At 36.2% G+C, this 26,202-nt stretch overlaps 3 protein-coding genes across 4 annotated transcripts; all 3 read left to right on the top strand.

Annotated features, from left to right (window-relative positions):
• Positions 1–327: 327 nt before the first annotated feature.
• Positions 328–1,197, top strand: LOC148839369 (proteinase-activated receptor 3-like). Its single transcript, XM_088935848.1, has one exon. It carries the CDS (start codon positions 328–330, stop codon positions 1,195–1,197), a length of 870 nt encoding a protein of 289 aa, XP_088791974.1.
• A 9,562-nt stretch (positions 1,198–10,759) lies between these two features.
• Positions 10,760–18,521, top strand: LOC148839368 (zinc-binding protein A33-like). Its single transcript, XM_088909441.1, has 6 exons — positions 10,760–11,194; positions 12,912–13,007; positions 13,100–13,330; positions 14,939–14,961; positions 15,045–15,163; positions 16,096–18,521. The coding sequence occupies exons 1-6, from the start codon at positions 10,790–10,792 to the stop codon at positions 16,647–16,649; spliced, it is 1,428 nt and encodes a 475-aa protein (XP_088765567.1). The 5' UTR covers positions 10,760–10,789; the 3' UTR covers positions 16,650–18,521.
• Positions 18,522–19,975: 1,454 nt separating this feature from the next.
• LOC148839367 (deoxyguanosine kinase, mitochondrial-like) lies at positions 19,976–25,565 on the top strand. Of its 2 annotated transcripts, XM_088909482.1 has the most exons (8): positions 19,976–20,056; positions 20,258–20,439; positions 20,995–21,107; positions 21,964–22,157; positions 22,286–22,433; positions 24,412–24,527; positions 24,807–24,906; positions 25,099–25,565. In XM_088909482.1, the coding sequence occupies exons 2-8, from the start codon at positions 20,310–20,312 to the stop codon at positions 25,123–25,125; spliced, it is 828 nt and encodes a 275-aa protein (XP_088765608.1). In that variant the 5' UTR covers positions 19,976–20,056; positions 20,258–20,309; the 3' UTR covers positions 25,126–25,565. The 2 variants fall into 2 exon arrangements, with proteins under 2 accessions (XP_088765608.1, XP_088765606.1); XM_088909480.1 differs by lacking the exon at positions 19,976–20,056 and having other exon boundaries at positions 20,086–20,439.
• The last annotated feature ends 637 nt before the right edge of the window (positions 25,566–26,202 follow it).

Raw genomic sequence — 26,202 nt, 5'->3', positions numbered from 1 at the left:
ATACTTTTTAATGTGGTATTAAGTGAATATGTATAGTTTGTGGATCCATGCCAGAAATATGAAACCTCAATTTCAATTACATTTCATATTTTTCACATAATATATATGAAGATTTCCTGTGAGTATTGTAGTATTACATTCTGTAGAATCAGCATAAGACTATACCATAATATTATCAAGTGGATGCATACAGTAAGTGAATGTCAGTTGACATTTCTGATACTGTAGTTGGATCAATATCTTAAAATGTATTTGATTATTATTCCCCATACAGGACGATATATGCCTTGATCAGCAGCAGATTCCTTCAGTCTCTTATATATCATAATGGATACGTCTTCCACAACGCTTTTTAACAACCTCAGCATGGCCAGCATGACACAGAAGCCATGGAATGCTCTTGGAGAATGTGAAGAGTGGAAAGCTGGAATCCTCTACGGCATAAGTGTTGAAATTCTGAATTTCGTGCTGGGTTTACCCATAAATGTGATGGTGCTTCAGATTTTACTGAGTAACACTGGTGACTCTTCCACGACGGACATCTTCATTTTCAATCTTGCAGTGCTGGATGCCTTCTTTAGTGTTCTGGTCCTCCTTGACTTGCTTAACGTGTTTTTATTTAATAAAGAAAACATCTGGTATATTCAGCTATTTTGTTACGGCTTAAAAGACATAGGGGGTCCCTTACTTCTGTGTTGTATGTGTTTAGATCGATACATGGCTGTGCTGCATCCCATCACTTTTACACGATTCAAAGACCGGAAATATAAAATAGTTTGCATCATACTGTTGTGGGTCATTGTTCTGATCTTTTCCATTGCCAAGGTTTTCATCAGGACTGAGAATTTTGAAAGGATTTTCACAACAGAGATTCTGAGTGCCTTTATTTTCTTGGTTTTCTGTAATATCTCAATCCTTCGGGCTCTGACACAGTGTGGGCCAGGAAGAGATGAAATGCACCCAGTGAAGAAGAAGGCCTTCAAGATGGTTCTCTGCATTTTAGCTATCATCATGTTTAATTATCTTCCACCAGTAGTGCTTTTTCCATTTCAGGATTACTACACTCCTGTTGTTTTTAAATGCTACATCCAGCCTATAGCATTGTCCTTCCTCAGTGTCAGTAGCTGCACTCAACCTTTACTTTACTTGTCCAGAGAAAAGAAAATACCTTGTTTGCCTGAATCAGGTAAAAATTAGCAAAGATGACTTGTTGGTGTACTGCCTAACATATACGCCTCATCCACAAAGATAAAATTTTCAGAAATGCTGTTTTCCCTTGAGTTAATCCTTGCCTGCATTTTACACTGTCCATGCAAAAAAGTGGAATTTTCATTGTTAGATTGCCTCCCAAGCTGCTCAACCAGTCAGTGGCTGAGTTTGTTACAGGAATCAATTTTGTTCCTAGTCAATCATGTGACTACAATTCCCCTACCAGTGGTGCCTAGCCAAAGAAGTTGCAATATATTGAAGTCAGAGCTCTGAAGTTTTGATTACAATATTGACTAAAAAAGTGTATATTGATCCACCCATGTTCTTACCACTTACTCCTGGTGTGAGTCACAGTAAAATGTGTTAATATATAATTTGAAAATCAACAAAATTGGACATAATTGAAAGTGGGACAATATTTTTACAAGCCACTGTATATATAAATCAGGGGTACAAAACATATGGCCCAGGTGAAGATTTCCTCAAAGTTCGGTAAATTCCACAAAAATACCTTTATTAACTCAGCTTAATAGATGTACCATTCTATACACGTATGATTTGAATTACTGTATGCATTTTAGTTCATTTTAGTTCAAGAGAGATTAAAGGTTTAAAGGCCATTGCTTACTTTGTGTTGGTTTCTGTGGGCAAACAACTTAGTAACTGCAAGTGCATTTTTACACATACTACGTATATATTTAACATTGGGTTTCATGAAGCATTATGTAGGCCTTCGTATAGCCTGACCGGTGGTAGAAGCTTCATTTCATCCAGACTGTGCAATGGTACTGTTTATATGTGTGGTCTTGTGTACTGTGTAAATTTCTGAGCAAAACACATGAGGTTGCTAGAAGTGTAATAGGGTAAAATATCACTTGTATTGGTCTGCTGTATATTTATATTATAATTTTGTTGTACTGTACTATTACTTAACCGGCAGTACGCTAGCTGTTAATGACTGTATGCTTCTCTCTGGTCTAAATTCGATGTGTATCTGGGGATGCCATTTGGTTTTCAAAATAAAAAAAAGAGAAAAGCTGAACATATTAACATTTTACTTCATAATCAAAATCAAATCACAATAGGAACATAGTTCATTGAAACTTGTGGACCTTGAGCTATACGTACTTGAAGGAAGGTCATTCCACAAGCTGGCAGAAGTAATATTACTGTGCTAGATCCAATCATTGCAGTTCCAATTATGTGTAGGCTAAAAAGTGAAAAACGTAAGTTACATTAAAATACAGAATTGTTTTGTTTTCACTTTTTCCCCAAGTGTTACACATTTCTTTATTTCTTGTGCAAAGAATTTTGACTTCACAAAGTGTCCACTATTTAATGATAACACTTCATCAACTGAACTATGCAACAATTCATTTCAGCTTGAGAACTACTTATGGAAAAACTTTATTTATGTGTGATGATGTATTAAGGATACCTTTATAGGATATTTATTGCCATTGAACATTCTGATTACCACTCAGTTTGATATGAGTCATGGTTAGACTAAGGAATGGTGAGGTGACCACCTGCTGACTATATGTCTTTGTTTTATAAATATTTTACTTTCATATTATAATATTTCATATTACCCGCATATTTACTACTCTGTGCCAAGAAACAAAGAAGCCACAGCACTATGCTTTATAATTCCTGACGAGCCTAGGGTGTTTGATTATAAAGACTTTTATAAATCTGCTTCCCATGCAAGCTGGTGTGAAGAATAACTTTGAAGATAATCTTTAATTTTACTTACATTAATTTATTTGGACAACAGCACAGAGATTTATTACAATATTTTGCACCCTTTACTTTCACTGACATCACTTTAAGGTGAGAGGCACTAGACAAATCGTAATTGTTACAGCAAGTCAAAAATAGCCCAAAGAGTCACCAAAGCTTCCCTAAGCTTCCCTAAGCTTGAAAGACTAATATGTATTAACAGGATAAACTGAACTGAACCTTTTCATTCGGGAATAATGACTACGAAGGGACTTGAAGTTCAAATCCTCAAAAGTACTGAAAATATCAACTTAATGAACTTCATCAGGAGAAACAGTGAAGTGCACAACAGGACAGAAGTGAGATCTACAGTAAGTCTGAGTGCATTTGAGACTGAGAATAGGAGACACTCCCTTACACAAAGATTTGTGAGAAGATAATAATACTTTCCAAGAACATAAAGGTAATTGGATAATGATAGCAACTAATATGGGTAAAACATCAGATGCATATTGTATATTTGTTATGAACAGTTTTTGTGTTTTTATTCTACATCACAGGAAAAGCAATTAAGCACCAAAACAATTCAACTTCAGCACTGAAACCTGATTCCAATAACTTTAGAGAAACTGATAAAAAGCCTAGAGAACTTCTTTAACAAGGCCTTGAAATATACTGAATTTATCAAGGAGGTGGCTGAGCATACCTGGAAGAATGGACAAGAATGGGTTACCAAGAAATTCAAGTTTTGATATCAGAACTGTGTGTTGCCCATTGTGACTACTGCTATTACATTAAATATAAGCTCAACAGAGAGTTTAGAAAGTGCAGTCAGTAAGTACCTATCATGATAACTGAATGTACAGAAGAGATTCTCAACTATTGGCTCGTACTGCAGCTACTCCTAAAGTCCATTTCGAGGGAAGAAAACATTGTGCATAAAGGCAAGAAAAGATGAGAAAGTGAGTTTTGTGGGATTTCAAGTGAAAACCAGAATGCAATACTCAGAAGCAAAAGTGCTAGAAGATGCAGAGATATGATTACACCATAATGAGATCATTGGCAGAATGAGAAACACAAGGACTAGGCTGTGCCACAGAAACAGCACGTTAAGAGATAGCAATAGTGAAACGACATAGAGGCCTTTCTCTGACAGGCACAAAGCACACTGGAGAGGGCAGGCATGAACCTGCAGCAGGCATGAAGACTTAGGGCAGCCTGGTGAACTAGGAAGCTGTAACAATGCTGCCTGATTTTTTTCCATTAAAAAAGCAGAATTTTTGTGTGTTACTTGTCAAATGAGGAAAGTTTTATATACTGTTAGAACTTGATGAGGACTAGGTGAAAGTAAAATATGTCTTAATATTGTTACAGATTGGAGTTACCAAAAGAGAATTATAGAAAATAAGCCAAATGGGTTGATCCATTAAACCCCAAAATCGCAAATATTTTGCAAGGATATATCCAAGTTACCGAGTTACCTTGAGTTAAATCTCTCTATATATAAAACTGGATGCTATAAAGTGAACAGGAACCTACCCCCTATTCTTTAAATGTGTCCACTAACCAGGAGAGACCATGTTTAACCTAGGGATTCTCTATTGAGGACATCAGAGTTTCCTAAACACAACAGAATGGCAAACTGTCTTAATAAGTTTCAAATACTTAGCTCAAATCTGGTCTTTAAGGCTGATCAGACCAAGGACTTCCTGCTTGGCACTTTCTCTTCACCTCAACTGTTGATGACTCTTAATCATTTACTCAGAACCAGAGGACTGCTTTAATCTCTTAATATCTTACACCCAGTACAATTACTGAACTGAAAGTGAAAAAAACATTTTCTTTCCTGCTTTGAAGTTCCAGAGAACTACCAATGTTGACACTAACGAGATGTTTTTCCATTTTCCCTAGATTCTTGGGACACGTGAACAGCCACTTCCAAACAATATGTTAAACCAGAAGATCTTGAGTGTTACTTACTTTTTCACCACATTGTGCCCATGCTGAAATTATAAGCTCTAGAAAATACCTAGTCAAAGTACCTTTGATGTTCGAGTGTGTTAACCTGAAGCTTATCTCAAATTCCTGTAATATGTACAGATGTCAGATAGGGTAAAAAGAAATCAAAGTCATTTAAAGATTCTGCTTGATATGACCCCTCAAAACAGGAAGGCTCCATTGGAAATAATTTTATCACACATTACTTAATGCTCTTCTGAACAGCTCTCAATGTCTTCTCAGATTACATAGTTTTTGCTTATAAGAAGATTGTTAAAAAATAGTAAATCTATTAATCAGACCCATAACTTTATTGGTTTTCTGTGGAGCATTGCTCTACCTTTTTAACCAGTCTTTTAATATGTTCAGGTTATGTCTGTGGTAAATGAGATGGAGTTTTCTCAATACACATTTTAAGTGCCTCGGGACCAGTATTGGAAACAGCTTATTTCTTCCAAAAGATTTAGATTACGATAAAAAATATCTTACATGCAGTCTATTATGTTAAGCTTTCACTTCAATTATATCTAACTGGAAATACTGTACAAACGAGGGGCAGAAGATGGTCAGTTTCCAAGCAAATTGTAAGCATTTCTGTAAATGACTTAAATATGCCTCTATGCTTTAATTTGTATACTGTATATTTAAATATAAATATTGAGGGTTTTCAGTAGATAATTGATCTAAGGATTTTCATCCAACAATTTTGTGAAAGAAGCCAGGGTGTCAGCTTCAACAACATGTTTGGGCAACTTTATTCATACTGCCACAATCTTTTGAGTGAAGGAGTGCCTCCTGATTATCAGCTTTAAATACATTTCCTCATATTTTCCACTTATGTTCTCTTGTTTGTGAAGTCAATTATGAAGAAACCCAGTGGGTGGCTTATTCAATAAGGTCCCTTCATTGTCTTTTTTATTAAAAACTATGTAAACGATGTTTACCCTGTCAATGTCATTTTAGGACATTTGAACCTTTGAACCTGGAACCTTTATGTTGTTGCTTTTCACCAGAAGGCAGTCCAGCACTTGTTTCCAGATAAGCAATTTCCTGGGAAGCAATATAATTTTATATCTTCTTGGCCACAATTATGCACAGTATTGTAAATAAAGTCTTAATACTGCATGGCACAATTTTAACATGTAGCATTACTTAATTTAAATTCTACACTCTATATATTGATGTCCTAACATTTAATTTGTATTGTATTGTTTCAATGTTGTTTCCCTTTTCACAGTTTGTATTTTGGATATTTTGACCACCTACATGAAACACCTTGTCTCTCTCTCTCATCCTAGCGTTAATCCCACATCAGCAGGGATGCTTGTGCTTGTCGGCATTAAATGCTAATGTTGCCATTAAATGCGACCGAGAATTCTCCAACCAGCGTGTCGCTCCGCCTGCCGTCAGAGTGTGTGGAAGGGGGGGGGGGGGAGGGAGGAGAACAAAGTAATGTAGCCAATTCATAGAGGGGGATTATTAGGAGACATAGGAAATTTGGCCAGGATGCCGGGGTTACACCCCTACTCTTTTCGAGAAACATCTTATGTTCCTCATACGTCTCATCCATCTTACATTATAGTGTCCCCATCACTGTACTGGGGCATTAGGACCCACATGGACTACAGGGTGAGTGCCCCCTGCTGGCCTCACTAACACCTCTTCCAGCAGCAACCTTAGTTTTTCCCACGAGGTCTCCCATCCAGGTACTGACCAAGCTCACACCTGCTTAGCTTCAGTGGGCTGCCAATTGTAAGTTGCAGGGTGACATGGCTGCTGGCTTATAAAACACCTTGTGTCTGTCTACATGAAATGCTATCTACCATGTATATGCATGTGAATTTAACATACGTTTTGAATTTCTCTTATAGTTTCTACACTGTTTGCTCATTCCCCTAGTTTGATATAATCTGTGAACTTGAATAGGTTTCTAACTAACTGTAGCAAAATCTAGATCAATGGGAAAAATTGGGAAGAGTTGTAGTCTATAATACAGACACATGTGGTATTCATAATTACATAAACTACATTTCAGCATTCACCCCTCACTGCATCATCCGTAAGAAGCTAAGTGAACAGTTCTACCATAACATATAAAAGTTTCCCCTAATTGTAAATCTTCCAATGTGTTTTGTAAGTTATGATTTACCATTATGTTCGAAGGTAGTAAAAAGAGATAGAAGAAATATAATTTTTAACTAGACAAAAGGAAAACAACATCACAATTTCATTAAAATTTTGTTTGCTATTGTTTGAAATTAAAAGTAAATTTATTATGAAATTATGAAAATGAAACAATTATCTTGTTCATGTACAATCTCCTTGAAGATCAAAGAATACCACTTTGTTTCATAAACAAATGTTATCCAAGAGCTACAGGTGAGATAAGTGAATATAGTGTAGTTCTTTTTGTGTTTAGTACTGGCAAATGTGTGCCTATGTGTGAGAAATATTTGTGAAAGATGCATATGACAGCAACTATAAACCAAATTAACTTGCATTTTAAATAAATGCCTTTTACTTTAATTGGAGGGACAGATGATATTCTGGTGAAACACTATTCAAGGAGAATTTTTGACACTGCCATGTAAAATGTTATTTTAAACATTATACTAAAAATTACAGAGCTCTGAAGATACAAAAAGGTGCTACAACAAGTAATCAAACAAGCTTATGAGGTATCCAGGGGTGTGGAAGAAGTGCACATACAGATAAATAAAAGATTTTATCTTTATTTGTTTTCCTAAATATAGACAAACAGGTTAATTATTTTATTTGAAAAATAAGAACCAACAGTTCAGATATAGTATTTTAGGAAACACTTGTTTCCCGTTTCATTTGTCTGTGTTGCTTTTGACAAAGATTGCCAATAATAAGACAAGAGAATGATTAACCTTTTTATCATACAAATTTATTAAAACAACATGCAAAATTTCCAGAGAGTGCAGTGTTCTAATTACTGAGAACCTCATAAAGACTCTCAGACGTTCTGTAAAACCAAAGGCTTAACTGGAAAAAGTTAACTGGATAATGTGTTGTGTTTTATGTGTTGTAAAACATGGGGACTTTGAACTAAGGTGTGATTCTGTATAGTTGTATTTTAACCCTTTATATGGGGTTTGTTTTCAAATTGATGTCCAAATCCTTAACAGTAAAACCTGTGAGATCTGCAAAGGGTTAATGAATGTCTTGATTTTTTTTTCCTGGGAAATGTAAGTATATTTGGAATCCTGAGTATGTAAATATGTTAGCGGAAACTGATACCTGTTTCTCATAAAACAGGAACAGGTATCGACTTAAAATATACAATAAACTCTGGGCTCTTTGTTTTTCAATCAGCTGTTGTCTTAGATTTGTCTATATTTCCAGACACTTTTTTTATTATACTCCATGTGGTGTGGTTCAAAAGAAGAGGGACAAATACATTAATGTTTCTCCATCTTTTTATATAGAACATTCTTTACTCTTGTCTTCATATTAAGGATATATAATTATTTGAAGATTTGGCCTGGAATGTCCTGAACTGTTGTGTACTAGTTAAATAAAACAATACAGAGATCTACAGGTAACTGCCAAACTAAAGGAAACACCAATATAAAGTGTCTTAATGAGGGTTTGGGCCACCAGAACAGCTTCAGTGTGCTTTGGCATACTGTAGATTCTACAAGAGTCAGGAACTCCATTGAAGGGATGTGACATCATTTTCAACAAGACAGTAGGTGTTTTGTTGATGGCAGTGGTGGAAAAAGCTGTCTTAGGTGCCACTCTGGAATCTATCATTATTAAACTGGGTTGAGATCTAGTGACTGGGACAACCACGGATAGTTCTGTGACCACTCGTGCCCTGTGGACAGGAACATTGTCATCCTGGAAGATTCCACTCCCATCAGGAGAGAAATGCTTCACCACAGGATGGACATGATCACTCAGAATGGTTTTGTATTTGTTGGCATTTACCTTGCCCTCTAAGGGGTTGAGTAAACTTAACCCATGCCAGGAAAATGCATCTCACATCATAACAGAGTTTCAAGAACCCTTCAGTGTGGGAAACAAGCACTCGGGTTCTTTTGGCATGTGTCACGCATGTACTCATCTGCTTGTTGAGAACAGGTTGAACGCTGACTCCTCTGACCAATGCTCAGTAGACCACTGCCTGTGTTGTTTGCACAAGTGTACTCGCAAAACTGCGTTTTTAAGTGTTATAAGGGGTTTATGTTCTGCTACATAGTTGTAGTATCCCTCTCTGTGGACTGTAGTTGATGAAACTGCCTGGCTGTGCTTTACATGTCTGTTTTGCCTTGCATCTTGATTCAATGCACAAGCATCGCAGTCGAAGAGTATGTGCTTTCATCCATAGTTGCCCCTAGATAATGATGTCTTTCCCTCAGTTTTCTATGTCAGCATCACCTTAGCCTCTGTTCCTCATGAAACATCAGCACATTGTGCAGTCTTCATCACTAAGGCTCCTGCCAAACGTGCCCTAACAATCACCCCTCTCTCAAAGTCACTGAGATCTCGTCTTCTAGCGATGGTAGCCAAAATAATGGACAACTGGGTCTGCCCAGTGTTTTTATACATGACCCGAAGCATGATGGGATGTTAATTGCTTAATTAACTCAGAGACCACACCTGTGTGCAAGCACCTGCTTTTGATATACTTTGTATCCCTAATTTTCTCAAGTGTTTCCTTCAGTTTGGTAGTTGCCTGTATGTAGCTTTGTTTGTTGATCTACACTTTGGCTGAGAGTACTTTTGAACAGTAGTAAACAGACAAAAGAGTATATTTTTGTGCATGTGTGATAGTTTAAGCAAAGCTGGCTTCAGTGTTTACAAACATATTAAATAACTAAAGAATATAATACTGTTAACCTTTAAGCTTTTATTGTTAACCTTTATCATAAATCATACTGTTGTAGTCACACACCAAATCCTTTGAGACACTGAAACTGGTTTGCCTGTATTTTGTGTGTGTACTAATATGTACAGGATGGAGTGGGAAAAGTTTCAATCCTGCTAAAAGATTGGCATCTGACTCCTTACAGTAATTACTCCCCATGTCATTTTACACTGCACCAAGAGTGGACAATAAATAGTGCCCCTGCATTGACCTGAATGAGGACTTAAAGATTCTTGCTGGTGTGACATTTGTATCTCTTTCATGTCTCTTTCATGTATCTCTTTCAGTTTGTCAGTGATTCAATGATGTTTAGACATTTTAGAAGGACACTGCCAGCCTTATTTTGTTTAAAATGTCCTGAAGGTTCAATGGCTTAGCCCCACACCCAGAAATAATGGGGTTGCAAAATTTGCTGTCAGATCAAGGGCCAGTGGGAAGAGTATGGGAAGGCACTAATTAACATCACACAAGCCAGCACTGCTTTTGCTTTTGTCAATATTATATTTCATTTGCCAGCTTTCTGTACTAGTCCTAAACAATGTCCTAAATATGTGTCTATTGCCTTTTCAGTTTGTTGCAAAGAATTTGGTTTATTATTAACTTTACATTTCACTGAAAACACCATGTATTATGTATTTCATTCCAAAACAGTTGTTGTTGGATGTTACCAACACAACAAAATTAAGTTCTGAACCTTTGTTGTATGTGTCAGACAGGAAGAGAAAAGGTGGATTTTTTTATTATTTGAATAATTATAGGTGTTTGACATTTATTGTATGTACATAATAATACACCTGAATGCAAATGAGCAACATCAAAGTGTGAAGCTTAACAAACAGTCACACCTACTATTTCAAGGTTTGTTTGTTTTTCACCCATGGGTATAAAAGCAGTGAATGAAACCAAAACAGTCTCATACTTTGCCAAGGAGCAATAACTGAGATCAACACAGAGTGTTAAGAAATGTCAACAAGATCATATCTCCTGGAAGAGGAGCTCTCCTGTCCTGTGTGCTTTGACATATTCAAGGATCCTGTTCTACTGACATGTAGTCACAGTTTCTGTAAAGCATGTCTAGAGCTGTTCTGGGAAGAGAGGTGCTCTCAGGATTGTCCGGTTTGCAGGAGAAGGTCTTCTAAATTCCGGCCTCCTACCAACTTGGCTTTAAAGAATATTACCAAAACCTTCTTAAAGGAGAAATACTCAAGACTTCCAGCAAGGGCAGAAGTTCTGTGCTGTCTTCACCAGGAAAAATTAAAGCTCTTCTGCATGGATGATCAAGAGCTTCTTTGTGCTGTTTGTCAGACTTCTATAAATCATGAAAATCACACATTACGCCCACTGCAGGAAGCAGCTCAGATTTATAAGGTTTGAAAGCATTTTTTTTAAATAATGATGTATGATATGTATGATTGTCTTTAGCTTGTACTTGAAAATAATTGAAGCTGGTAATTAAAACAGAACTATATTCTGAGGCAAAGGTTACTTTTTTAACCTCTGCTTTCATGTCTAAGTATTGCAAATAAATTATTTCTAAAAATCTCTAAATGAATATGTTGGTGTCTGTGATAGGAGATTATATTCCTTATTATTTTTACACCACCTGAGAATTCTTGATTTCAGACAGACATGAAATTCTCATTGTTATCCATCAAAAATTCACAAGGGTTTCAATCAAAATTATTTATAAGACAAAGAAACTGTTTTTCGAGGTTATGCAATACAAAATCTTCTTGTGTGATGTAAAATCCCTAACGTTCTTTAACAAAATCATAGAACACTTCTTTTTGTATTGTGTTTGCTTCATAAAGTTAAGCCAATAAAAATAATTTCAGACAGGCAGTGGAGAGAGGTGCACTGTCTTGTTATTTTTTTGTTCCACATTTGTGAGATACTGCTATTGAGTTTCTGAAATGAAGAGGATGACAAAGCAGATGAGACACTTAAATTTAACAGGTTCCTTTTAGATAATTCATACCAGATAACACCTGTATTGTGCTTCTGTGAATTTTTTCCTTTGTCCTTCTTATAAATAGAATGTTTGTGCAGGCCTATACTGGTGAGATTCTTCTAAGCATAGCCGTCATGTCGTGAAAATTTTAAACATTAATACGCAAACATTCGGCTTATAAAGTAATCAATCCATTATCAACAGAAAAGTAAAACAAAGGTACCATTCAGAGTAAAATTGTGCAGTTTGTAATACCCAAGACAAAAAAATACATCTATCCATTATCAAAAGCCACATATTCCAGATAAGGCTCGCAGCAACATGGCCTTTCACAGAAATTAAACAGTCTTTAAATAGAACTTAGTCAGATTAATAACTATGCTGATACAGTTGCTCACATCAGACAAGCATCCAGGTTACTGATAACCTTTTTAAAACAGACTACTCTTCTGATTAATTACTCCTATTGTTCTCTTTCTTTTACCTTCAAATGTCCTTTTTTACTGGTGCTTGCAATTCTTTATTTTCAGTTTTAACTGGATACTGATCCTTTTCTTGATAATTTTATGAAGTGCTTTTTTATCTTTATATTTGACCATCATGCATTAAACCCTTTGAGGCACAGCTTCTAAGCTTTTTAATTTACTCTCGTAATATAAATTGGAAATTAGATGTGCTTCAAGCAGACTATCTTTAAGCACCTTTCCTCCGTTCTGTACTGATACTTTTTTTCTTTCTGCTTCTCATTAGGTTTGTGTTATTCTTGCAAGTTTCTTTCCTTAAGTTATAAATTCTTTGTTTTGCAATCTGCCTGTGCAGTTCAAAAGCACACAGCTTATTATTAGGTTTCTTTAACGGGTCTTTCATCTCTGTTTTCGTACCTTTATCTGTATTGTTTGAAAGTCTAGAACTAGATTCAGTCAGACATTTTCTCCATGCATCATTCCCCTTCTTCCATCTTCAGTGTCTCTCCAGACATTAAGAAACCATTAATGTTGTAATGTATAAGAGTAATGTTGTATCCATTACTCTTTATTTCACACATTTCTGTGATTCCACTTCTCTGATGATTACCTGTTCTACCTTCAGTCTCGTGCTTTTTGTTTCTAATTTAATTTCTTAATTTAATTCCAGAATCAGCTCCAGACTGCACTGGATCCTTTGAAGGAGAAGCTGGAATCTTTTCATAAAATGAAACAAACGTATGAGAAAACAGAAGAACACATTAGGGTAAATCTTGCTACGCTGTGTTGATAGAAAGTAAAATAGTGAGTGTAAATGTGACAAATATGTTCAAAATGTGTTTTTTTCTTCCAATCTAGACCCAGTTTTGTCAAACAGAAAGGCAGATAAAGAAAGAATTTGAGAAACTTCATCAATTCCTAAGAGATGAAGAAGCGGTAAGGATAGCTGCACTGAGGGAGGAATATGAGCAAAAGACTCAAATGATGAAGAAGAAGATTGAGAACACTACAAAAGCAAAATCATCCCTTTTAGACACAATCGGAGCCATAGAACAGGTGACAGGAGCTGGAGATATATCATTCCTACAGGTAAAAACTGTTTATTACTCAACAATAATATCCTTTAGTCAAACAGTAAATATTATTTTAAATGCACTTACTGATATTTTTTTATTTGTAGAACAACTGTAAATAGGCAAAAAGTAATATAACTATTAGATATTTAAGAATATATTTATAACTGAAGTGAGAGAAATTCATTTTTTTGTCTCTTAACACATTACATACACTATTACAAATGGAATCGATGTCGTGTATTATTGTTGTTATGTTATTAGTATTTGATATATTAATCTCATCAAAGCGAATACTAATATTGTTGAAATTATTATATAGTCCATTTTACGGTGTCTGTGCCTTAAAAACAAATACTTTATTACATCATTGGTAAACAATCCTTTTTTTACATAATTTATAGACTCCACTCCCTGATTGTGCTCACACTTTGCTGTGGTTCCTCCTAATAGTAGAAGAGGGTCCTCAGCTCCTCTTTCCAGTCAGGCACCTCTATTAGCACCCTCTTCTGTAGGCAATTGGGTTTATGCAGAAGCATCAGCCACCTTCACTGGGAGTGACCGTGGCACTCCCCCATCATACTCTCCGACTTTGGTTTCAGGCCGAGGCAGCAGCAACCTCCTGCCTTCATTTTCCTTCTGTTCGGGTTTTGGGTTTTGAAGACATTCATCCCCTTTGAGTGTTTGAGTGGTTCCTCTGGCTTAGGAAACAGAAGGTCCTCATTCTCTCTGACTTCGGCAGTACCACCTTTCCATTCTCTAGCACATGAACCTTCAGTCTTCAGCTCGGGGCAAAGCAATAGCCTGCCCTCCTTGTCTGGAGCTTTAGAGAAATGGGTTCCCTTCTCTCTTGAGGTTCAGAGCAGCTCCTCCTCTTCAAAGTGTTATTATAATCATTGAAATTCATTCATTCAAAAGAAAATGCAACTGAATATATTTTAGTAAAACCTTCAGAATGTGACTGGGGATTGCCAATGCCAATTGAACACTATATTGCTGATGTCTGTTTGGTATATGACCCCAATAGGAGAGCAGAAAGATGTCTGAAAAGGTGCTTAAACCATTGTCATTAACCCTTAAAATACGTGTGCACAGTCTGATAGCAAGCTATATAAACTCCCTTAAGGCTTAAAAACCTGTAGAAAGACAATTACAATTACAAAGACAACTCCATACATTTAAACAGGAAAAGGAAGGAACAGTGTTTACTTACTCAACATAAACAAAGCACAAAAACTGGAAGTTAAATATTAAACCATTTTACAGCTGATATCAAATGCTAGCATTTAAAGATAAAGTATGTTGGCTTTCTACTTTCAATATGAGTGTTTTATAGCCGCAGCAGCCTATCTGTAATTAACCATTTTAATTTTTACATGTGAGCATGAAATGTTTTAACTTCCATTAATTGCTTTATATGTGTTTAACTAATATTCATTTTTACTTTTTCAAGACATAATGGAAAGGGATTGTTTGGTGTAATAGAAATGGACAATTGAACTGTCTGTATGAGGATGGCAATAGTTTCAAACAAATTACTTTATTTATGTCCAGCATCTATGTCAAAATGTCAAAGGTCTATGTACAGTATATGAATAACAACTTAGTCTTTTTTTTTCCTCAGAACTACAAGAACACAAAGAGAAGGTATGTAAACATTGGTCTGATTTAATCTTTTCTATTATTGAACACAAATTGAGTGCAGGACTGATCCCTGAGTATTATTACAGGACTCAGTGCACACTTCAAGATCCAGAAGGAATTCCAGGAGTGCTGATAGATGTTGCCAAGCACTTAGGATCTCTGAAGTACAAAGTCTGGGAGAAGATGCTGGGAATTATTCAATATAGTAAGTACTGATGTCGGGGAGACATTACATCTAACTAATACAAACTCACAATGTTAATCTGACTAAATATTTTTTGTAGCAGTGATATTTTATTTAACAGACATAATATATGTAAAGGAATAGGGAAAGTTTTAGTCCATGCTGAAAGGAAAAGAGATGCAATGTTTTGGCTGTGGAATCTTTTTCCACATTTCATTTGTCATCAACAAGGTTGAATAAGTCAGTGGCTAATAGTTGTGTGGCCACCTTCAGATGCATTGCCAGCTGTACATCTGCAAATCATGCTGTGCACCAGTTTACAGATGCTGGTTTGTTCGGGAGTCTTCTTGTAGAGCTAGTGTTTGCGGATGTGTCTGTTCACTGGTCTGAGCCCTCGATGCCCCGTGTTGTCCCAGCTTATCCCACAAATGTTCATTTAAGGCAGGGGATAATCAGGCAATTATCTAGGGCAGCCATTGCTAGATATCAGCCTATAATTGACAGACTGTATTTATCAGTCATGTCTTGCCAGATTAGAAATGTCTTTATGTGAACAGTGCAGACAGAAATTGACAGTCCAACCTCTATTATTCTGATAGCACAAAGGTGCTGTTCTAAGTGGGGCATATTGTTTCCTTTTGTGTTTTCCTTTCTCAATTTTCACCAGCTTTGATGTTTAACAGGACGAGTCGCAAGTACCCAAGATTTTGTCATTTTCATGGCAACTGGTTGTCGGTGCATAGTTACTCTACAGTCAGAAACATATTGAATGTTATGGTCAATGTAAAATTCTACAAATACAGCTCATTAGTTTCTTGCTCTTCACTGGGTAATAGGTAGTTAGCTCAAAAATATTTTGAGGATAAAATATTACAATAGCTGAGTTTTTTTTATCTTTGCAGTCAACATTTTGATGGGTGGGTCAATATTTTTTTTCATTATTTTCCTTGAAGCTCCTGTGATTCTGGACCCCAACACAGCTGCCTCCTATCTCTCATTATCTGAAGATCTAACCAGCTTGAGATACACTGAAGAGAGAAAGCAGATTCCAGACAACCCAGAGAGATTTGATCTCCGGGTATGTGTGCTTGGATCTGAGGGGTTCACCTCAGGCAGACATTATTGGGATGTTGAGGTAGGGGACAAAACTGACTGGATTCTGGGTGTTGCCAAAGAATCCATTGACAGGAAAGGACTCATCATTCCCAGCCCAGGAAGAGGATTTTGGACTATATGCCTGTGGGGTGGGAACTACTTTGCTATGACATCACCAGATACACAACTTAGTCCAAAGCGAAGCCCAAAGAAGATCAGAGTGCAGTTGGACTATGATTGTGGTATTGTGTCATTCTTTGATCTCAGTGACAAAATGCCCATTTACACTTTTCAAGACACATTTGCCGAGAAGGTGTTTCCCTTCTTCTTTCCTGGCTACCCTGGTCCTCTACAGATCTGCCCAATGAAAATATCTATTAAAGTGGAAAACAGTGCAGTGTTTTGCCACTAAAGATCACTTCAAACAAGGCTTTTGGTATACCTCAGATTGTACTGACCCTGAATTACTCTTGCCCATTGTACATGCTATAATAGTCTAATGGAAATACGTACGAAAGTATCATCGACTAGTGCTGTGCTAGTGGTTGTGGAGAAAAAAATTAAGATGGAGTAAAATTGTCTTAGGTGCTGAGAACATTTAAAGATTGGGAATTCTCAATGGGTAAAGATTGTATTGGCTCAAAATCCAGTTTTCTGTATAAAAGTAAACTTATACAATATACAATACATACACTTACAGATTGATTTAATGAAATACCTATATATTTAACCAAGGATTTTACATTTCATACTGTAATACACACTGGACACACATGCATGACATGTATTAAAGTTGAAATGACTAATTTACTGAATTAATATTGTTTCCTGGCGTACAACATACAGACATTAATACTTCAATTTCTCTGTAAATGTCTGTAGATGTGTATCCCAGTTATAAAATTACAATCTGAAAATAACAACTGTTTGACTTCTGTATATCGGCAGTATACTGCATACAATATATAATTTTCTTTACGATACATTTGAGCAAATGTTTAATGCTTATTCATATTTTAAGTTAAAATTATAAATAATTCTGCAGCAAGCTCGGTGAAATTAAAAATTTGTTTTACGATATTAATGCTTCTATTGAATGTTAACGCTTCATGTTACTTAGATATCTTAACTAGTTTACATAATTTTATTCTGAATTCTATGCAAGTTTTGTATAACTAATGATGTTATTTTTCAGTTTACTTTTCCAGTGATTGTGAAATGCTGCTGACCTCTAGCTTTCAAGACCTTTATATCAGCGTGCTATTGGTATAGATGTGTATCTCTAACTTTGTGTTGTAAGAGTAATTAAATGGAGATTTTAAGAAATGTTTAGGGAAGGAGGACAGCAAATAAAGTTTCCCTTACCTCTGCAAGTGTACCTAGTAATTCTCCATGATGTCACTTCTAGAAACAATTGTAATAAGGACAATCTTTTCTCTTGTTCAAATTTGTCTCACTACATCCCTCCTCTACCCCATCTCCACCTTTACAGTTACCCCATGGTATACGATATACATGTATGTACCTTTATATAAATGGTATATACATATATTTTCATCTTCATGCTACTCCCAGAGATTTGCACCAAGCAATTAAGTTGTAAGTAAAAATGAAAAATGATAAATATTGTGATGTGCAAACCTTGAACATATACTTGAGCTAGAGAATGACAATGGTTATATTTATTTAAAATGTGAATATCTTTTCTTTTGCAAATACAGTGCAAAAATGCATATATTCTTTTCCAGGGATGCAAAATTAATGTAGAAAATCATCCATCCTATGGATATGCATCTAATGATTTACAGAGTAGTGGTTCCCAGCCCTACAACACCACAGTGTCTTCCTGTTTTCACTTGAGCCCAATTTTCTAATCTCAGGTTAAAGAAGTTAAATACTTTTTGAGGAAAATGTCTATGATTTCAGCTCTTAAAATAAAATTCAAATAGAATGTAGAATTGGTATCGCACCTGCAGCAAGTTCATTCACATATGTTTCCTGAAATGTAAGCTGCAATGTAGAAAAGGAAAAAAACAGAATCATTGGGGGCATGTTTGAGTGCTGTCCTTCCCACCTGCATCTTGATTCAAAATAGTTTGCCTATTAAGAGCATACTAAAGTATGTTTAAAGGTTTTTATAAACGCAGGACTAAAATTCTTTACATGTAAGTCTACATAGGTAAGGATTTAAGAAATTAGAAGCTCAAAGAAGAGTTAGGCTTCTGTTTTATTTTCTTGCTTCATTTTGTTTGGAGTGTAACTGCACACTGTAAATAAAAGAACACTATTTGTACCTTATGGCTGCATTGGTGAGTCTGTTTTTACCTAAAATCCACCAAATTAAAGATCCCATTATGCCACCCTTCCCTCAAAATAATACACAATACTTAGTCCAGGAGTGATTGATTGTATAATTGGAGGAGCAAAGCATATCTGTATCCATCACTTATCCCTAGCTGCAAGTATAAATGAAACTTTGGAACTTTAAACAGTGAAGATAACAATATGTTTTATTCTTGTAGTAATTATTAGTATTAGTCATAAAGCTTACTCACAATGTGCACACCCCTCATTAACTTCTCCACTTGATTTTACACAGGAAAACTGAATATGGCATAGATTATGTATAAACTATTCTAACCTCACAGTTTTACACTTACACATTCAACTGACAAGTCTGGAACTCTAGCTAGTTAGATGAATTTTGTTTTTCAGTCATTGAAATTTTTGTTGAGTCATATCATTGGGTATTATATCATTAACTGTATGATTGGTCGTTTCTTCAATGTGAAGTAACACTGAAATAGAGCAGGAGCGACCGAGTATGAAAACTGTTACGGTTTCTTAACGTAAATCTGGCCATCAGTTTCTGAACATCTCAACATCAGGATTACAATGTTCACTATTTTATTGGCATTAAAGCATATCAACATGTTTGTCTGAAGAATTTTATCTCTAAAGTATAATATAAAGTAACATTTTGAAAGCAAGAAGAAACGTACATAAAACTGCATATTTTATTACCAGTTTTACATCATTAGAAACTAAGCAATTCCGACAAAGTAGTGTTAACAAAACTGCACAGAAACCTGGGGCATAAAATATTTTCGGAGACAGGCGTAGAAACAGCAATCAGATTGTTAAGAAAAGCCAGAGACTGCGGAAATTAGCTAGGTAGAAAGACAATACACTGTATGAAAGTGTTTTCTACTTAAGGAAAGAAAGACCCCCTAATATAACTCCCAATTTCACTAGTTGTCGAAAAACCTCAACGGATTATGATTAGCTTCTCTTCCGCAAAGACGGTACTGGTAAAGCTTATGAAGTATTTATTTCTACGGGGGTATCTTCATTCCGACTGAACATCAATGATAGAACTGTTATAAGGGAAAAAACGTGATAGAATACATTTTTTTCGTGAAAGCGTACGCTAATTATGAATTAATATGTGACCATCACCGCTAAGTAACACTCAGCACTCAGTACCAATGCATAAGAATGACACAGAATAGTTTTTAACGCTATTCAATTTCAGTGAAACGTTTTCTTCTTTCTGTCTTATTTAAGCAACTTTAAAGAATTTTAAACAATTGGGTTTATTGCTTAACGATAACGTATATCGCCGAGAACCTGGGTCATTCGCGCTGCTTGAAATCGCTAGCTTCTAGCTACTTTAATTACTCGTGCTACGCAGCAGAGGGCACTCGGAAGTAATGGTAAAAACATCCGGTGACAGTTCAGTATCTCGTGTTTTTTTCATATATTGTGGTGTCCCGGTGATAGTAGCCTGAATCCCGGTGATGTAACGTTTTCATAAACGTGGGTTGGATTTTATGCAGGAGTTCATTTTAAAACTGTCTGAATGTTAAGATTTTCTCGATGACTCTTATTATATTGTAATATTATAAAAAGTAAGGCATTATTCGCCTTTTTTAGAAAAAAAATGAGAGTACAGATTCGTCGTGAGTGTGTGTTTATATCACTGAATTTATCCAGTAAGATATACTGTCGCTTTTTCAGTTTTTCAAGAGGGGGCAAAGCACTCGGTGTCGTTGAAACGCCGTACCAGGCAATGTACCATCCATCTGTTAAACGTGCCCGTACGACTTCACGTTTGCACAGATGTAACCTGGGCACAAGCCTCGTGGAGCAACCGAACGCATGGTCTCAGATTAAAAGGATATCAATTGAAGGAAATATTGGTAATTTCATTATTATGAATTAAATACCGTATATTATATTATTATATTATAAACAATGTGATCGACTTTTGTGTTAGCCTATTCTAGAGTAAGATACGTTTCCTTGCTTTGTGACGTTTCAGCGTCATTAGGAAAATTGTGTTTGTGTTGGACTTTTTCTTGCAAACACTGACATATTTGAAAGGTTTTAGAGGGAATTATTATTTTTACGTAATAGTTTTCCAGTTATACGTTTTAATTGTATGTATGGAATTATCGGTATGGAAGTGTATTATGTATAGAAGTGCTAAGGACTTCTAACAGCGCAGCAGTTTCATCTGTTACAGATGCCTAGATGATGAAAAGCAATGTATATCAATGTTATATATATTTGTATAACGATCTGTAGAATTCTAGGAGTTCATGCTTCACTGAGACAGCAGTCTAGGTATGCCCTGCACTTTCTACATAAAAACTGAAATAGAAGAATTTGTTTTAGTTTATTGTTTCTCCTTGTAACAAACACTTGAAGTACTGCACTGACCTGCAAATGTGTTCTGTCTGGTATGGCTACAGCTGTGGGGAAGTCTACCTTTGCTCGGCTGTTACAGAAGACAGAGAGGCAGTGGGAGGTCATAGCAGAGCCCCTCAGCAAGTGGCAGAACATCCAGACACCTGGACCATCTGAGGTAAGAGACAACAACAGAGTAAGGAAGGATCATGTTGATCTATTTCTGATTTTCACATTCTGAAGGCTGTGCACAATCGTATGTTGAAAGGCAAAACATTTAAAAACAGACACCTTGCTGTGAGGAAATCCGCACAGGGATGTGGTATTACATCAGTGCTGATTGTCTTTCTTCTGTGAAATAGTATGACTAATTTGTTTCAGAAGATAACATTTTTCTTCCAGTCTATTCTTTATTCATAAGTAGTGCAAATACAGTTTCTACCCAGATTGTAACCTACCTGAAAAAAAAATCTGTATTTTACCCAGTTCCAATTAGAATAATTTGAAAGACTATTTCTGTAGATATCGAAGTCCTGGTTATAGTTGTGTGCAATTTGTACACCAATGTGGGCTATTCAGTCAAATGTGAGTCACTAGATCAGAGTACCCCGAGTTCTGTAGTCTTATCATCAATTCCTAACATTTGTAATAGGTGTTAAATTAGTTAATTTGGACAAATACTGTATACTGTACTCAGGAGTAATCAGTATAAAGCAATATTAAATGGCATAAACAATTGTTTTTTTCAGTCAATGAATTTTATTAAAACTCTGCAGTTTGATTAATTATATTGAGGTGTATCTATATGAACATAATTAGTGCTGCACTTGTGTAAATAGTATTTTCAGAAAATTAAAGTTATGTGGGTGCATAGCCATTGGACCCCGTTAGCATGGTTAATGGAAGTTCTACTGTAAATATTTCAGTTATGTTTAAAATTGGTGGAAACTGGAAGCCTTGGAAGAGAGCTGAGGATTTCCGCTCAGGACTGTACAATGAAGGGTGCCACTGTCTGAATCTCTTTCTGCCATCAGGGTGTGTCAGCCTCCCAGCAGACTGCCAGTAACCTGCTGCAGATGATGTATGAGGAGCCTCGGCGCTGGTCCTATACCTTTCAGACGTACTCCTGCATGAGTCGCATCAAGTCCCACCTGGAGCCCCCCCCTCTCCAGCTGCTGCAGTTGGAGAAGCCCATACAGATCTTTGAGAGGTCTGTCTACAGCGACAGGTACTGCCTGAGCAAGGAGGATCACAGGGAAAACTGTAATACAAGTGGAGTAGGAGTGCAGTTTAACTGTGAGCTACTGTATATGCACATGATACTCTCTGATAGTATGATTATCTCTCTGTGTTGAGGTATGTCTTTGCGCTGACCTTATTTGAGTTGGGCTACATCAATGAAACTGAGTGGGCTATCTATCAGGACTGGCATACATTTCTGGTGCAGCAGTTTGGCCGAAGAATTCAACTAGAAGGCATCGTCTACCTGAGAGCAAACCCAGAGGTACTGCCACACTCGGCCTCACCAGCATGTACTCTTGATTTCAGGTTTTATTTTCGTCTTGCCTTTTAATGGATTGAGCCACTGTAGGTTGTTCACGCAACAAAATAAATGCTGTTTTCCTCTAAGCGAGTTCTAATGATTTTATACCATAGCCAAGTGAGGTATTTGCATAGTGATAGTCTTTTGTTTCAATAATAAGAATAAGAATCATTCCTTACACTTATATAGCACTTTTCTGAACACTCCACTCAAAGTGCTTTACACATAATGGGAATCCCCTCCACCACCAATGTGCAGCATCCACCTGTTTTTGTATCTGATTAAATGTGATTCTGCTGAACAAAACATTTTGTTAAAGCTTATATGGAAATATATATTTGCTATTCATAGACATTTGTACATTAGTCAATAATGATTGACTGTCTCTAAAATATAAGGCCTTTTTCATAGAAATTCAGCAATTTCACCAAGGCACTGGAGTGTACTACTACATTTTGCAGCTTCCAAAATAACTTTAACCTTTATGAGCAGAAACATCAATTAATAATCTAGAAACAGCATCCTGAAATTAAGATTGGGGAAACAAATGACCTTGGGACACTGCAAAATAAAATGGAACAACTTTGCAAATTATTTCATGAATTCTTATTTGACTTACAGCACAAGATAATGGAACACAAATCATAACTGACTCTGTGTCAGGAAAATGTATATGCTTTACTGTACCTGGCAAAGCCACATGCCATCACAAAAGAGAAAATAAATGTTTTTAATAACTTGTCAGGCAATAGGAACCCTATTGTGTCTGTGTCCTAACATTAAAATGTGAGCACACATTTATCATTTATTTCTGGACATGTCATATAAGGCAGATTCATAGAACTACCAGGTAGGCCTGTGTGTGAAATAGACTTGGAACAAGTAGTTATAAATTGTAGACTTAAAAACAAATTTTAAAATAAGATATAATCTGCATAAAAACTGTATGTGTCTCTTAAATTTTCACTAGATGTAATAGCATATTGTTTTAGTACCTCTAGCTATAAAACTTACTGGAGGAAAATCGTAGGCCTTGCCTCTAAATTTCATTGTCATCAATTGAATACTACATCTCATATTCATCTTATCTTCCAGCTGTTTGTCCAGTCTTGAATTCTGTCTAATTCTCTTTATTTTAATCTGCTGCTTCTAGCATGTGTGTTAATCCTACTAATTGGTGCTATATTGAACCGACTAAATACTGTCAGTCTGGCTCATTGACAATTTAGGAAGAGCATCTGCACCTTACTTGTACTTTACTATTTATTAACCAGTATCAATCCAAACCCACATTTTCCCAAATGCCTACAGCATGTAATTTGAGAATTTAACTTTGATCTTGATCAAAAGCCTCCTGAAACTCTAAATACATCATATCATACATTTCTGTTGTTGATTGTTCAAAGACAAGTTAGTTAAATGTTAAGTAAGGTCCACCTTTCCGATTTTAACTATTCCCTAGGAAGTTATTTCCACACAGGTCATCTCATAGTGTAGTTCTGGTGAATGTTTTCCAAAACGAGCATGTGACTAATTTCTCTTGATGTACTTGGTACAGTTTTATTACCCCTTTTATGGGTCGGCACTACATTAGCAATTCTCGTATTCATGATTACTAGTCCTGTCTTTCGGGAAAATGTGAACATGGTCATTTCTTAAACATTGCTTACTTCATGCCTGGAAACTCCGGTTCAGGAGAAGATGGCCTCTGTCAGAGTTGCAGAATAAGTGGCATGATGTATGGAAATCAGTGGAAAATGATATAAAATGTAATTCTGGTTCACAGAGCTCAGTTTTCTTACTATGCAATTCTTTTATGTAGTGTTATTTTTATTTAGGCTACCTGGCATTAATATCACATTCATTTCATAATAATTCTACTATAGATTTCCCATCTAGTCCGTGTTACTCTGCCAGTTCTTTTTTCCTGTATTGCCAGAGGTGTCTGGAGCGCTTGGGTCACCGGGCCAGGCCAGAAGAGAAGGGCATCCAGCTGGAATACCTGGAGAAACTTCACAAACAGCATGAGAACTGGCTCGTTCACAGAACCACACCGTGAGCCTCTCTCTCCATCTCTTTCAATGCTGTGAATGTAAAGTCACTTTGTGGTTGTGTTCTTACAGCACAAGAGTGGCTGGCATATCCAGTCAGTCTTCTAAACTGGATTTATGACATGTCTCTTTTTCTGAAAGGGCAAACTACGCACTATATGGCTGGTAGTTGTTCTCTTTTGCCTTTTCTGCCCATTCTTTTTCTCCATCTCTTATTGGTTTAGCAGAAGCCATTATCCTGTGTGACCTACAGGTGTATCCAACTGATTCTCTGTTTCCACAGGCTGCACTTTGAGCACCTGAAGAACACCCCTGTTCTGGTGCTGGATGTGAACAATGAGTTTGAAAAGAATGAGGACGTTCAGTGGAAACTCATGGGCAAGGTACATATTTATGATGTGCCTGTATTTGCTGGTAAACAGATTAAGTGTTTTTGCTGACAGAGTTATAATTGACTGACGGGGCTCAAAAATATCTTGGGAGACTAGGTGAAATGTATTTTAGATGTTTTTATATTTTAAGAATTCACTTGTATTGCTAGTATCTTCCCACACTTCTGCTTTTGTGTTCTGCAGGTGAAGAAGTTTTTCGATGGCCTGTGAAAATGAAAAAAAAAAACATACCAATGGACTAGATTGTGACATTTAAAAGAATATGCAATATATATCTAGTTACTGGGACCACAAAGCAAATGGAATTTTTGCTTACAAATGTAGGAAGAGGTAGGGTCTGCTTATGTTGACTCATCAGACCAAGATTTAAAGTATTTTATACAGGATTTGCTACTGTACTGTTTCTGATGTGGTCAGATCTGAAGCATGAAGTATGGATAGACTTTTTTAACTTTGCTGTACAGCATTTTGACAATGCTGTTAGTGGTGACCACTGGATACCTCACACCTTTCACCTGACCAGCTGCATCAGGTTTGGTGTGTACTGCAGTATTGGTGGAGCTGAAGAGTGTGGTTCTGTGTTTGTACTGTAGGTACTTCACTCAGTCATTGTAAGCTAAAGGAAATAAAGAAAATGCTGCCTGAATGAATCTTTTTTTTTGTTCGTTTATGTGGTGACATTCTTCTATCTTGAATTGTCACAACATTGTAGAAGACTTGAGCAGCTGATTTTTGTTGCATGTTAAGTTCACAATATCCCAATATATTCCAACCCTTTCTAAACCTTTCCAGACCAAAAGACATTTTAGCCTGTAGCCTGTAATCTGGACTAACTTATTTAAGGTTTAGTTCATAGAATTTACTGTAGAATTCACTTTAGGTCATTAAAAGGGGAAAGCTGACATTTTTAAAACATCCTGTTTTTCATTACTAACATGCAACAGTAGTTATGTTCCAGAAATGTAGAACCAGTCCCCCATAGGCTGACAATTCTACTTGAAGGTAAAGTATTCCATATATAAATACTATTTAGGACAGGTTGGCACCATGACATTTCACCTGAAAATGTTTATTTTAATTAGACAAGAAATGAACTTACCACTAGTCAGGGAAATGTTGTCACTTCCTTATTGGCCAACTTGTTGTAACCTATTAATTCAAATTCCAGTTGAATTGAATCCAATTCTATCAACAAGAATAGATGCAGGAGATGTTGAAATGATCTTCACTGTGGGCTTTGAAAGTGTTTTGAAGCAATTTCCCTGTAAATATTAAGGATGAGGAAGC

This window comes from Atractosteus spatula, chromosome 2, assembly GCF_055471065.1.
Source record: "Atractosteus spatula isolate fAtrSpa1 chromosome 2, fAtrSpa1.hap1, whole genome shotgun sequence".
NCBI classification, from domain to species: domain Eukaryota; kingdom Metazoa; phylum Chordata; class Actinopteri; order Semionotiformes; family Lepisosteidae; genus Atractosteus; species Atractosteus spatula.
This window is presented reverse-complemented; position numbering and strand designations above follow the sequence as displayed.

Coding starts and splice junctions, on each gene's coding strand:
- LOC148839369 (XM_088935848.1), top strand. CDS start 328: ATGGATACGTCTTCCACAACGCTTTTTAACAACCTCAGCATGGCCAGC.
- LOC148839368 (XM_088909441.1), top strand. CDS start 10,790: ATGTCAACAAGATCATATCTCCTGGAAGAGGAGCTCTCCTGTCCTGTG. Junction 13,331..14,938: donor GAGATATATCATTCCTACAG/GTAAAAACTGTT, acceptor TTTTTTCCTCAG/AACTACAAGAACACAAAGAG. Junction 14,962..15,044: donor TACAAGAACACAAAGAGAAG/GTATGTAAACAT, acceptor GTATTATTACAG/GACTCAGTGCACACTTCAAG.
- LOC148839367 (XM_088909480.1), top strand. CDS start 20,181: ATGAGAGTACAGATTCGTCGTGAGTGTGTGTTTATATCACTGAATTTA. Junction 22,158..22,285: donor AGGTCTGTCTACAGCGACAG/GTACTGCCTGAG, acceptor CTCTGTGTTGAG/GTATGTCTTTGCGCTGACCT. Junction 24,907..25,098: donor AGTGGAAACTCATGGGCAAG/GTACATATTTAT, acceptor TGTGTTCTGCAG/GTGAAGAAGTTTTTCGATGG.